We start from the raw sequence: 11,638 nt of genomic DNA, 5'->3' as shown, positions 1-11,638 counted from the left end.
CAGACCTATTAGCGTCTCAAAGTGAGAAAAAAAGTCTGTCTGCAAGTGGAATTTTCCTTGATGTCTCTGTCACCAACTTGTCGCAATTAACCGCAGTCAGAAGTCTCACCCTTCTGTTTTGCTACATGTTCCTGTGTTTCCTCTTTTAGAAATGTAATGAATACAAGAATACTATGCACCACAAGGGGCTGCACAATGCTGGATAGAAATAAGACTGTCACAATCATACCAATCCAGGATTTCGAAGCCAGCATTTTTCACGCCTTTCAAAGTTGCCTCAACTTTTAAGGCACCAGCACGATTTTTTGTTATAAAGGGGTTTTGCAAAAACCTTATGTATTACTCTCCATACCTGGGGGTGAATGCTGTGTGAAAGGCCCCTCCTGGCTGCACCAAGGCTAGCACAGGTACACAAGGAAATGTGAGGGCTTCGGCTCCTGTCCTGCAATATTCTGCTCAGCAAGTAAAGCAGCCGTGCTGCGGCATGTTTGACGGGTCTCCTACAGCCACACGGAGAACTTCCTATCCTGAACTACAATTATCTTACCTACTTTTCCTGTATTGCACTTCAGTTTTTCCTGGGGTTCAGTCTCACAGGGCAGCTCTGGTGGAAAGACAGCCTCTGGGTCCAGGAAACGAGACATGTTTTTCCCAGACCAGTTCCCTCTCTTAAGCAGAAGGTCTGAAATCCATTCCAGCGGGTGGCAAACAAGCCTAATGCCAGAAAGAGCCTTTTAGGAACAACCTTCCCTAGAGCCGTGCGCCAGTTACTGACCACCGAGTCAGTGTGCCAAGGAACACCGAAGGCCAGAAGATACAAAACGGTGATTATGAGTCATCTCCAAAGTTGCTTTGCTTTCACGTCAGCATAGCTCATCAGCCTAACGAGTTCGCTGGGGCACCACCTTGCTGTGGTTCCACGATAGCTTCTTCCGAGGAGAGGCAAGAGTAGTTAGGTTACTGCCAGAAGGATACAACGGACCTTCAGAAGGTGACAGAGACTTTCTTGAGGAGGTGATAAATCCGGAGTAGGACAGTGCTGCTCCAGGCAGAGCAGCTCGCTGGGATGTAGCTGCCATGAGGCACTGGCTGCAAAACTCGTGAGGGGCGAGGGGCTGCACTGGAACCGACCAAACACGGCTTTGAGGTGTGAAGCTTCTCTGACCGTATCAGTAAGTGGGATCACACGAGGAATGTTCAGCTACTTCCAGACTTGCCCAGCGAGAAGGTGTGTTCCCGCCGGTCAAACGCAGCTCTAACAGGACGGCTCGTTCTTCAGGATGCAGCTACGGCTCCTCTTTCCTGTTCTTCCAGGCGTTCTTCCTCTGAACGCTGCACAGCAGCCTTGCCCCCTCTTGTTGTCATCCCCCATCAACCACCTTCGGCTACCAGACCACCACGGGGATGGTGTAGTACTAAACTATTTCCCTCTGGGGTTGCATTAGCTACCTAAATAGGACACGTAAAGCTTCTTCCAGCCCTTATTTCTTAAGCAGAAACCCCCCAAACTTCTGGCCTCAAGCAAGATGATATACAAGATGAAAAAAAAAGAAAGGTGCCAATGGCAGGATGTTTTTCCATTAACAGAATAGAACTGTTTCTACACTGCAAGTTAAAAGACCACAAAATTAAGGAAGCTCGAGATGAAAGCTAGCATGCTGCTAACTTGTCAGCCACAGCGGTGGTTTAATACATCTAACACCAAAATAGCGTTTCAAAAATAGGAGAGTCCCAACACCAGTAGCAAACGTGTTACTTACAGACAGCTTCTTTAACAGAATTGAAACAAATGTGCCACCCCAAAAAAATGAACGGCCACTGCTGTCAGTTCAGCAGGCTGCTGCAGCAGCAGGGGGCTGCTGCCAACGGGCGAGCGCGGCCTGCGTTAATGACTGTGCGGCAGGACTTCCCTCTTCCCTCCCACCAAGCTCTGGTTCTACTTGTTTCTCCACCAAAGCAGCCACCAGAACTGCTATCTCATGTCTCCCACCTCTCTAAAGTTTGAGAGACTTGAAGGGAGGCAGAGGAGGAGCAGAGGGGCGCTAAGAAATGTTCTTCATAGCAGTTGCTTTTAAGGGAAAATTAAATTTCATTCTCCATCTTTTTAAAAACCTTTCCACATTCTCTACTGTAAATCTATAGTTGTATCTGATTCAGACGTAATAGAATTCATCATGCTTTAACATGTCCCCAAAGACACAGCCTTCCACTATTCAACTCTCCTTTGGTGTATAAAAAGAAAACTAATACATTTCCTTCTTTATATATTAAATAACTTTTTAAAAGGTGATCTTTATTTAAATACAGACAAAACCTGTACCCTCATCAGCCCTTAACAAGACACTTCATCAGTTGTAATGGCAAATGAACCCAGCAGTAAGAACAATCTTACATTTAAAAATCTTCATGAGATCTTTTGACTCCAGGAAGCCTCCCAAAAGTGAAGGCCAAGAGCACTGCACAAGGATGCTTAAATGAACACACTCAAAACTTCACAGAGGCAACTAGCTGTAAAAATAAGTAGCAGATTTTCAAACTCACAGAAGGCTTAAGCACAGAATTTCTTAACGATCTGCCGAACAGGGTGAGGTCTGGGAAACTTGGGACTACTAAAGACAACATGGAAAAGAAACAGTGAGTCTGGGTTTTTGAGTAATTAAAAAAAAGACTGTAATTCAAGTGCTGTGTGTAACAGAGCGAAGTGACATTTCTGAGGTACATATAGGAAAAATACGCAAAAGTTTCTGTCTTTGAAAGGATACTAAAAGGTCTCGATGGCAAAATTATTCTCATTTTCACATGCTGCAGCACTGTCACATTTCACAGTTGCAATGTGGATAATCCTTGAAAATACTATAAATTTACTTTGAGGTCCCACTTGTTAAGATAAATTCAAAAGACGATGAAATTTCAAGTCTGAGCTTTAATACCAGAACTAGAACACCATTTCTTGAATTCATCTAAACAATTCAAAATCCCGTTTCCAATTCTTAGGGCACAGGACTGGCTCAGAACTGAAGGTCCACTTGGCCAATTTAAAAAAAAAAAAAGAAAAAAATCCACCAGAAAACCCGCAGACTAAAAGGATACAAAACAGAGCTTTACAAAGAATGAATCAGAACTGAAGGCAGCTTAAGGCTTCATTGAAATATTCGCCAAGTTCTGCTGTTACTTGTGTAATCCATTCTTTAAACAGACTTCAGTGGGATTGCACAGATACAATGCAGAGCAGAACTGGCTCATACTGCCCAGTTTGAGCAAGACAGTCACATTATCTTTGCTAGGATCTAGAGAGACGGGAGAACAAGTTTAACCCTTCCCGCAAGGATCATTTTATTCTCCCCCCCCCAACCCTTGAGTACAATCAGAGATGACTTACAAAAATTAATGCCACACATACTAATAAAAAAATTAGCATGGGGCAAAACTTAGTCTCAGTATTTTGATGTTTTTCTGCCACTTTAGACAGAATCAAAACCAGACACAGCACGGCTTTCATCTAGGCAGCTGTTGGCAGTACAATCAATACAAGACGATATAATGAATCTGGACAATCACGTTTTATAAAGCCGTCCTTAGTCTGTCGTTGACCTTCTGTACCAAAATCGAGCCCTGTAGTCGTCACTGCAGGTCATGAAGCCAGGGTTGGTAGGAGAATGGACAATACAGCGGACGATGCTGTTGTGCCCAAGAGAAAGAAGATTTCTCCGTTCAGCAGTTCTTGAATCCCAGCAGCAGAGACTTATGGTCCTTTCATCTGGAAGCAGCACGTAGTCTTCTGTGTGGTTGAAGACAGCTTGTGTCCTGTGTACTTGTCTTCCACTCAAACCAGCCCCTAAATACATGCAGCAAAATGTTAACCCAAACAGGATAAATTTTACGAAGTTTCTAAAGAATAAGCTTCCCAGAAGTATAAGTTCTGCATCTACAAAGGAGCCTCATTTTCTCAGTACCACTTCCACATACAAGAGGTGAATCAATAATGAATACTCTGTTGTACTTATATACATCATACAACCCTAAAATTTCTTAAAAGGACAGGACGATTAACTACTCCAACTGTGTCAGTCAAGTCCAACCACACAGTAGGAGCGCAATCACTTAAGTTTAGGAGCACTTTTGCCTTGTATTTTTTTATATGAGGCTTACAGCTGTAACTAAGGGGAAAGACCACAGGCAGTAGAATACACAGATGCTCATTATCAGTGACGACTTTTGGGTTTAATGTATGTATCATATGGCACATTGTATGACCTACCTTGGCCACACCTTCCCTCCACACCCCTCAAATAAAACCTTTCCTATATAGGCATTTACTTTGCAGTGCAACACCTGCATCGTACCTGGCACTTCGCAAAGTTTATCAAGGAGGTGCTGCACCCTGCTGGTTGAGAGCAAGATAGAGCTAGTGTACAAAAAAGGACCGTACACAGCCCAAAAGCTGATATACAGAATTTTCGACAGCCTCTCCTCTTCTATGATATGACTCCCAATATTTAAGCACTTCACTACTTGATCCAAAAGCTTCCCCCATCACATAGCTGCTATCATACGCCAAGCTTCTAAATCCTTCACCATTTCTTAAGTCCTGCTGAGATCAAAGCAGGGTATTGGCAGCATGCTCTGAGTATGACTACCTTGCACAGCACTGCACCCTTGAGAAAAAAAAAAAAGAAAAAAGGAAAAAAAAGAGGGAAAAAAAGAAAGAAACAAACAAACAAGACGAAATGCTATTTTTCAGAATATTGCCACGGCTTATTGGAGCCGTATTTTGCACAAGTCTAATGGTTAAAACAACTGCCCCAAAGTAGGCTCAATTCCCCCTGTCCGGGTGGGTTCTCTGCAGGAAGGTGGCCTACTCTAGCCAGAAATGGATCAGGTGTTAGTTTTAACCTTTCCAATTTAAACTGTGCCTCTAGTCTAGCAACAAATAGGAAGGTCACAAAATGAAAATGATCATCGTCAAGAAATGCCATTTTGTTTTAATAATTGCTGTTTCTAAAACACATTAAAGAAAAACTTCAGAACAAACCCCCCTGCACAGATGTCCTAGTCCTTAGGGCAGTGCTCCTTTTATTTCTCCCCTAATTTAGTGATAACTTCCCTCCAAAGCAATGGAGGAATGTCAGAAAAGTCTCCACAATCTGCTCAGACTAAATACATTTACACTGACTGACGAACAAGCAGCACAGCCGCTCTTCTGAAACTAGTCTACATTGTTCTCAAAAATTTGGGGCAATATGTCCTCAAAGCAGCAGTCTCCCATTGCCTTTAGGAATTGCTATTCTTCTGACCATATTACCACCCCTGCTGTGGGTCAGTACCTGAAAGAGAAGGTACTGGAAGGTCACCTGCCACATACCTGTGTATTTGACCAGTGTTCGACCAGTGGATATCTCCCATAGTTTAGCTACAGAGTCTTTTCCACTTGACAAGATATATTTTGAATTTTTGGAAAAAATAGCAGAACAGACTTCAGCTCCATCATGGGCCTTCTCAAAAGTAGTGATACAACGATTTGAAACACCATCCCACAGTTTGATGCATCCGTCCTTACTTCCCGTCACATACATGTTTGCACTTGCGTTGTAGTTTACGGAACATATAGCATCAGTGTGCTGATCTTGAGGATTGCAAGACACAAAACACTGGAAAGTATTGATATCATACAGTCGTAAAGTAGGGTGCTGGGTACCAACGAGTATGAAATCTCCAGAAGGGTGAAAAGAAATTGAGCGCAACATCTCTGCTTCCTGTTTCATCAAAAATACATAACGGGTGTAAGAAAGAAAAACAGTCGGACATGGAAGTGTCAATTCTGGTGGCATTAAAGTGCTAAAAAACTAGTTCAATTAGCAGTTAGCACAATGTGTCCTGGCTTTATAAAACAGAAAAAGCCTCCTATAGGATCAAAATCACAGGCTACCTTTAAAGGTATCGTAGTGCTCACCCTCGAGCAGCTTGCAGTGCCCACTCATTTTTGGGATATTGCACAAACGTGACAGGAGGCTTTGTCAGCCAGTCACACGCCCCAAAGCCCACCACCACCTAATCCCAAACTCTCCTCCAAACAAAGATAATATAATTGACTTCAAAGTTACCCATATTAGATTCGGTCTAGAAAAAAGACAGGCACTTAAAGAACAGAGGTATCCATTACGCACAAACTCCTAACACAAAATTACCGTAAGGTCTGCAAATTTTGGAGCTGCACACTCCTACATACCTAACCACTTACAAACTCAGACACAGTTCATCTCACTGATACCTCAGTACTTAGACATTCAAGCTTTGGTTGCTCTGAACTGGTATTGTATCTAACCTGTATATATTTGAAGGCTCTTTTGGCAGAAGGTTTTGAATAATCAAACAATTTAAGCGTGTAGTCCCTTGAACCAGATGCTAGGATCTGTTCTGTTGGATGAAAAGCTAAACACGTAACTTCATCCACATGATCATACAGAGTCCGAATAACAGGATGATTTTCCATGTTTTGCTGTGCTGTCTCATTCATCATGACCTACAAAGAACATTCAACAAGTCAGTGTTAGAAAGCAGAACATGCTTTTGACAGGAAAAGTAGTTTTACGCTTGCCAGAGTGGCCAAACAACAGGTACCTTTCCGACACGTGACTAGGCACGTAATCACTATTATCCTAATTGTGTGAAGGCCCATTATATATTGTTATCAGATAAGATCCCTGTATCTTTACAAAGGTCAACTGACTTGCTCAAGGACAAACTAGTTTTAGTAGCAGAGAACTGGTGCAAGGAAGTCTAGCACCTTCATCAACAGTCCAAACCAAAATACTGGACTGCTGTAAGAACTCAGGGAAGCTGTACCAACTGGGAAAACTGCTACTTTTAGTCACGCAGGATACGGCTGAGAATTTGGGGTGCATCCTGTGCAAAAAAAAAAAACCCAAACGACCCACTTTTAAATTGCTACCTGGTAACTGTATTTGAGAAAAAAAAAAAAAAAAAGTAGTGAGCATGTACTCTGTGAAACAGAGTTCTGAAATACATAGCCACGGGAGGCTGCAGAGGCCAGAAGTTTAAGTAGGCTCAAAAATGAACTGTGTTCATAGACTACAGCAATTATCAGCAACTATTAGAAGCAATTTCTGGCTCAATTCTCTAGACTGCAGCCAGAAGCTACACAGGTATACTTGCCCTATTTCTTCTTCTTTTTCTTCAAGGGTACTTTATGAGCCGCTGTTGGAGTCAGAAATATGGCGAGACAGATATTTAGTCCAACCCACTGAACCAGCCACAAGGCACAGACACGGCATGGAACAGACAGCACCTCAAGAATTCACAAAGTGGTTACGAATCAAGCCATATTTTACCTCAATAGGCATGGCACTTTTGGCCAACATTCTCTCTGTATCAAGAATTTTTATTGAGGCATCAGCAGATCCTGTAGCTATTAACTGTCCGTCTCTGCTGTACGTGGCTACTCGACACGGTCCTTTATGAGATGTGACATAACAAGTCTCGTATTCAGAAGCCTCGGGAGACATGGTCTGTACATCTGCATCAAACTCCAAGTCAATTCCTGTGCCTGGAGCTACCGTATCTGACCGTCCAATTGCATATTGAACAGCACTGTCATCGTTCTCCATCCCTGAAAAGAGAGAAGTTGATGCACTTAAACCAGGTTAACCTCCTCCTTCGACAGCCAGAGCTATGCTACAGCCTTCTGCAACAGCTGTGAGTCAGGGTTTAAGAGAGGCAGCAGAGGCGATTTAGTTATAGAGCAGTACTGCTCATGAGAAACGAAAGGCACCCTGGCTACACTAGAGCTCTTAAAATTAACGGTGGAACAGCCAGCCCATGCTGTAGAATGTGAAGTGCTGATAGAGGCACGACAATCAGCGAATGAAGCCATCGACAGGCCTCGAGTCAGCTTTGCGCAGAGGGAGAAGCAAGCCCCAACGCTATTACATGAGACTTAAAGTAAAAACGGAAGCAGATTCTTTTCCTTTCTGTTTTATTGCATTGAAGGGAAAAAAAAAAAAAAAAAAAAAAAAAAGAAAGAGTACTCCATAAACAACCATCCCAGCATTGCAAGTGAAATTTTTTACCCCTCTTCACACTCACTCTACACATTTCTTTTTCCCTTTTTTTTTTTTTTTTTTAAAATTTTTATTTCCAGGGTGTATCTCCAGAACAAGGACAGTTCAGTGCTGGAAGTGGTAACAGGGCAGACAAAAATTTTCAGCTATGTGCCCAACCATGGCCATCAATCGATCAAATGTGACAGAAAAAATTTTGTTGCTTCCATCCACAAATCACAAGCCTAGCATTCTCATTTCAAACAGACACAAGGTTTCACATATTTATATCCTTGGAACTCAACTAGTTCAGGCAGCAGAACCAGTTCAGTTACAGTACAGGGAAGACCTGATGTTATGGCTAGGCCTCCTCAAGTAACACAGTCAACTTGTTTCAACAGCAGCTCAGGTATTTTGACTACATACTGCGGCACAGATGTACTTTCAGAGAAAAAGATACACAGAGAGAGAACAGGCAATACCTTTGCTGAGAACCTAGACTTAGGTGAAGCTTCTTTTCTTGAGACTGATATATAAAAGCTAGCAAAGATTGCCAGCGGAAGGGCTGGTTCCCTTTTCAGTACTGCCAGGAAGAATTATATAGGAAATATTTCTAAAGTTGGCAGAGAACTGTGTGGGTCAGTTTTCTATCAGGTCTGTGGACTCAGGGATCCCATTTACTGGAGTGTATTTTTAGAAGGTTGCCAGTCACCCAGGACCCTGAGCAGGTATTCTTACGTGTTACAGAAGCTCAGACAAAGAGATTTTGACAACACTCAGTGATCTGTTTTGCTTTTAATGAACGCTAAAGGATGAAACACAGAGCTAGAACACCCTTCAAAAAAGCCCACGGAGGCAAAGGCTGTATCTAAATATACAAAGTGTTCTGTTATTGCTAGACATAACCATTGCGTAAAAGACGTCTTTTCAGTAACACTGAACTCTTAATTCACAAGGATTTAAGATAGGGAATTAGAAACTGGACTTTTATGTTAGCTTTTTATTCCAGCTTACCTAACTTAATTAGGTGCAGCAGTTGTTCAGATGGTGCACAGACTGACTGTGGTTTTATCTCATTTATCAAGCCATTGGCAATATTTATGTATCCATCATATAGCAGCTGACTAATTATCAGTTTATAAAGTTGCTGACGGTCTTTCAAACTGACTTTTGTTCTATACATTGTGAGCAAGGAATGCCTTGGAGGGGCCTGAAATAAAGAAGAAAAATCACATACAAGAGAGTTGCATGAAAACAACCACAACCTTTAAATAAAGCACATCCTGCCGAATTTCAGAGCAGACAGCAAATACTGCCGTAATTTAAGTAAGAATCGGAGACATAGAAATGAAAGTGAAAAAAAAAAAAGAAAAAGAAAAACCTGTTGCACTCGTTTGCTGTTGAAATGAAAATCTCGCCAACGAACAGAACACGAACCGCGTTAAGGAGCGCCAGAGGAGGCAGCGCGGCATCAGCTGGCGGAGCGGTCCCGCCGGCATCCTCCCCGCAGCCTCGCCGGCGGGCCCGGGCGGCGACCAGCGCACGGCGAAGCCGATCGGCGGCGGCCGCCCCCGCCCGCTCCCTCCCTCCCTCCCGTCCCCCCGGGAGACCGCAGCCCCCCGCGCCGCCTCCCGCCCGGCAGGTGCCGCCGCCCGCCCGCACACCCTCTGCCGGCCCCGGGCGGCGAGACCAGTAACCGGGTGCGGGGACCAATAACGGGGCAGGGAGGGGGCGTGGGGGAAAGGGACTGAATGAGGGCGGGGAGTGCTTGGCCGGAGCGCAGCGGCCACGGAGAGCGGGCTTGGATCGCCCGGGGGGGCGCGGGCGGCTTCGGGCGGGACCTGCGGGGGGCGAGGCCCGGCGCGGGCAGCGGGGCCGAGAGCGAGGGACCCGCGGAGCGGCCGCGGTACCTACCGACCCTTCCTTCTGCCTCCCTCGCTCGCCCCCTAAAATGGCGACCGGAGCCCTGAGCGCATCGATTGGCGGCGGCGGCAGGGGAGGAGGCGGCGGCGGCGGCCGGGACCGAAGAATGCTCCTCCGCGAAGGCTGCTGCATCGAGCGCCCGCAAATCGATTGGAGGCGACTCTTGAAGGAGAGAATGGCAGCATCACATGACCGTGACACCGCGCGCGCGCGCCGGGGCACTGGCAAGGCCCCGCTGTGTCACGTGACGGGTGACGTGCCCAGGGAGCCCCCGAGCGGCGGGGAGGGGAGGGGCTCGGGGGGGGGGGGGGGGGGTCGCGGCGGGCCGGTCCGGGGAGACACGGCGACCCGCCGCGGCGTCCGGGGGTGCCTCTCCCCGTTCTCCCCTCGGGGCAGGCCGGGGCCAGCAGAGCCGCGCTCAGGGCGGGGTGCGGGCGGCAGGCCCCGCGCTGGCTGAGCGGCCCGGGGAGCTGCGGGGGGCCGGCTTCCAGCGGGGGGGGGGGGGGGGGGGGGCGGCTGATGGCGGCAGGCGGAGCGGGCCGGGGTTCTTTTGTGTCCCAGCTGCAGAGCTCCGAAACGCTGCTTCCGCCGAGACCCCGGGATCCCCAAAGGCGGGGACGTGAACGGGCGGTGGAATAACAAGTTGCCGGCAGTGCTGCTCGGCGCCGCAGGCCGCCCCGGCGATGTCAGCTGCTGAGGCAGCCCAGTCGCAAGCACCTCACCCCGCCAGGCTGCACGGTCGCCCAGCAGGCCCAGAGCCTGTCCCGAGAGCACGCCACCACCCTCCCCAAAGTCCTACTCACGTCAGCCTCAAGAAACGGCAGTCGAAGTGGACGCGGGTCAAGGAGGGGGGATGCCATGCTACCCATGCCCCGTGGCAGCTGACGTCTGTCACACGCTGCAGCGACACGGCGACCTGACATCTTCTTTTTACCTATCCTGTACCACTTGTAAACACCAACACACACACCAGGGTCGCCTTCGCACTTGTTTTCAGCACCGCAGAGACAGCGAAAAGTTGCCTTCAATCACGGTTCTTCAGAGGCCCGAAGGACTGAACCTAGTTTCGGCCGCCGCTTGTCGCTCAGCGGCCAAGGTCCCCCTCACAGACGTGAGCAGGACCACTGGGGCAGCCACCGGCCACTGAGACAGCTCAGCCGCCTCGCGCTCCTCACGCACCACTACTCACAAACTGCGCTCACGGACCGTCCGCTGTCAGCGCTGTCCCGCTGCTGCTCGGCGTCTCCTCGGGAACCCGTACGCGTTTGGAAGCTGCCACGGGCTGCGGGTCACCGCTGGCGTGACACGAGGGGGTCGCGGGTTCGCGAAGGCACCTCAGGCCAGGTGTCCCCTGGCAGGCTGCGCTGCGCCGGGGCGGGCGTCCCCTTCGCGCTTGTCCTCAAGAGCCGGCGGCACGTGGAGCGCTGCCCTGGGCCACGCGTCCGGGCGAGTGCGAGGCAGAGGCCTGCTTCACCCCTCCGCCCGTCCTCCCGCTCCTCGGCGCTGCGAGCTGCCACCCGGGGCACCTACCTCGCCGGCTGGACACAATGGCCCCCGGCCCCACTCGCGCTCGGCTCCACGCGAGGTGGCAGCACCGCCTCTCCCTCGGCCCGGGCCGGCGGGTGCGTGTGCGGAGGAGGAGAGGGAAGAGGCCGGTG

The 11,638-nt window shown here is 47.9% G+C and overlaps 1 protein-coding gene across 2 annotated transcripts; it reads right to left on the bottom strand.

Moving 5' to 3' along the window:
* Positions 1–2,903: 2,903 nt before the first annotated feature.
* CSTF1 (cleavage stimulation factor subunit 1) lies at positions 2,904–11,334 on the bottom strand. Of its 2 annotated transcripts, XM_086474714.1 has the most exons (7): positions 10,784–11,334; positions 9,972–10,142; positions 9,072–9,267; positions 7,350–7,627; positions 6,323–6,520; positions 5,363–5,753; positions 2,904–3,835 (listed from the first exon to the last, which is right to left on the bottom strand). In XM_086474714.1, the coding sequence occupies exons 1-7, from the start codon at positions 10,901–10,903 to the stop codon at positions 3,576–3,578; spliced, it is 1,614 nt and encodes a 537-aa protein (XP_086330840.1). In that variant the 5' UTR covers positions 10,904–11,334; the 3' UTR covers positions 2,904–3,575. The 2 variants fall into 2 exon arrangements, with proteins under 2 accessions (XP_086330840.1, XP_086330841.1); XM_086474715.1 differs by lacking the exons at positions 9,972–10,142; positions 10,784–11,334 and adding an exon at positions 9,439–9,541.
* Between the last annotated feature and the right edge of the window lie 304 nt (positions 11,335–11,638).

This window comes from Leptosomus discolor, chromosome 17 (assembly GCF_034619465.1).
Source record: "Leptosomus discolor isolate bLepDis1 chromosome 17, bLepDis1.hap2, whole genome shotgun sequence".
Lineage (NCBI taxonomy): Eukaryota > Metazoa > Chordata > Aves > Leptosomiformes > Leptosomidae > Leptosomus > Leptosomus discolor.
Note: the sequence above shows the minus strand (reverse complement) of the source record. Positions and strands in the feature narration are given on the sequence as shown.

What these genes read in the sequence shown, in the direction of transcription:
- CSTF1 (XM_086474714.1), bottom strand. Translation starts at nt 10,903, where the DNA reads ATGTCAGGTCGCCGTGTCGCTGCAGCGTGTGACAGACGTCAGCTGCCA. An exon ending in AAAGTGCCATGCCTATTGAG is followed by an intron (nt 6,521 to 7,349) that starts GTAAAATATGGC and finishes TGTTCTTTGTAG; the next exon opens with GTCATGATGAATGAGACAGC. An exon ending in AACACTGGTCAAATACACAG is followed by an intron (nt 3,836 to 5,362) that starts GTATGTGGCAGG and finishes GCATGTATTTAG; the next exon opens with GGGCTGGTTTGAGTGGAAGA.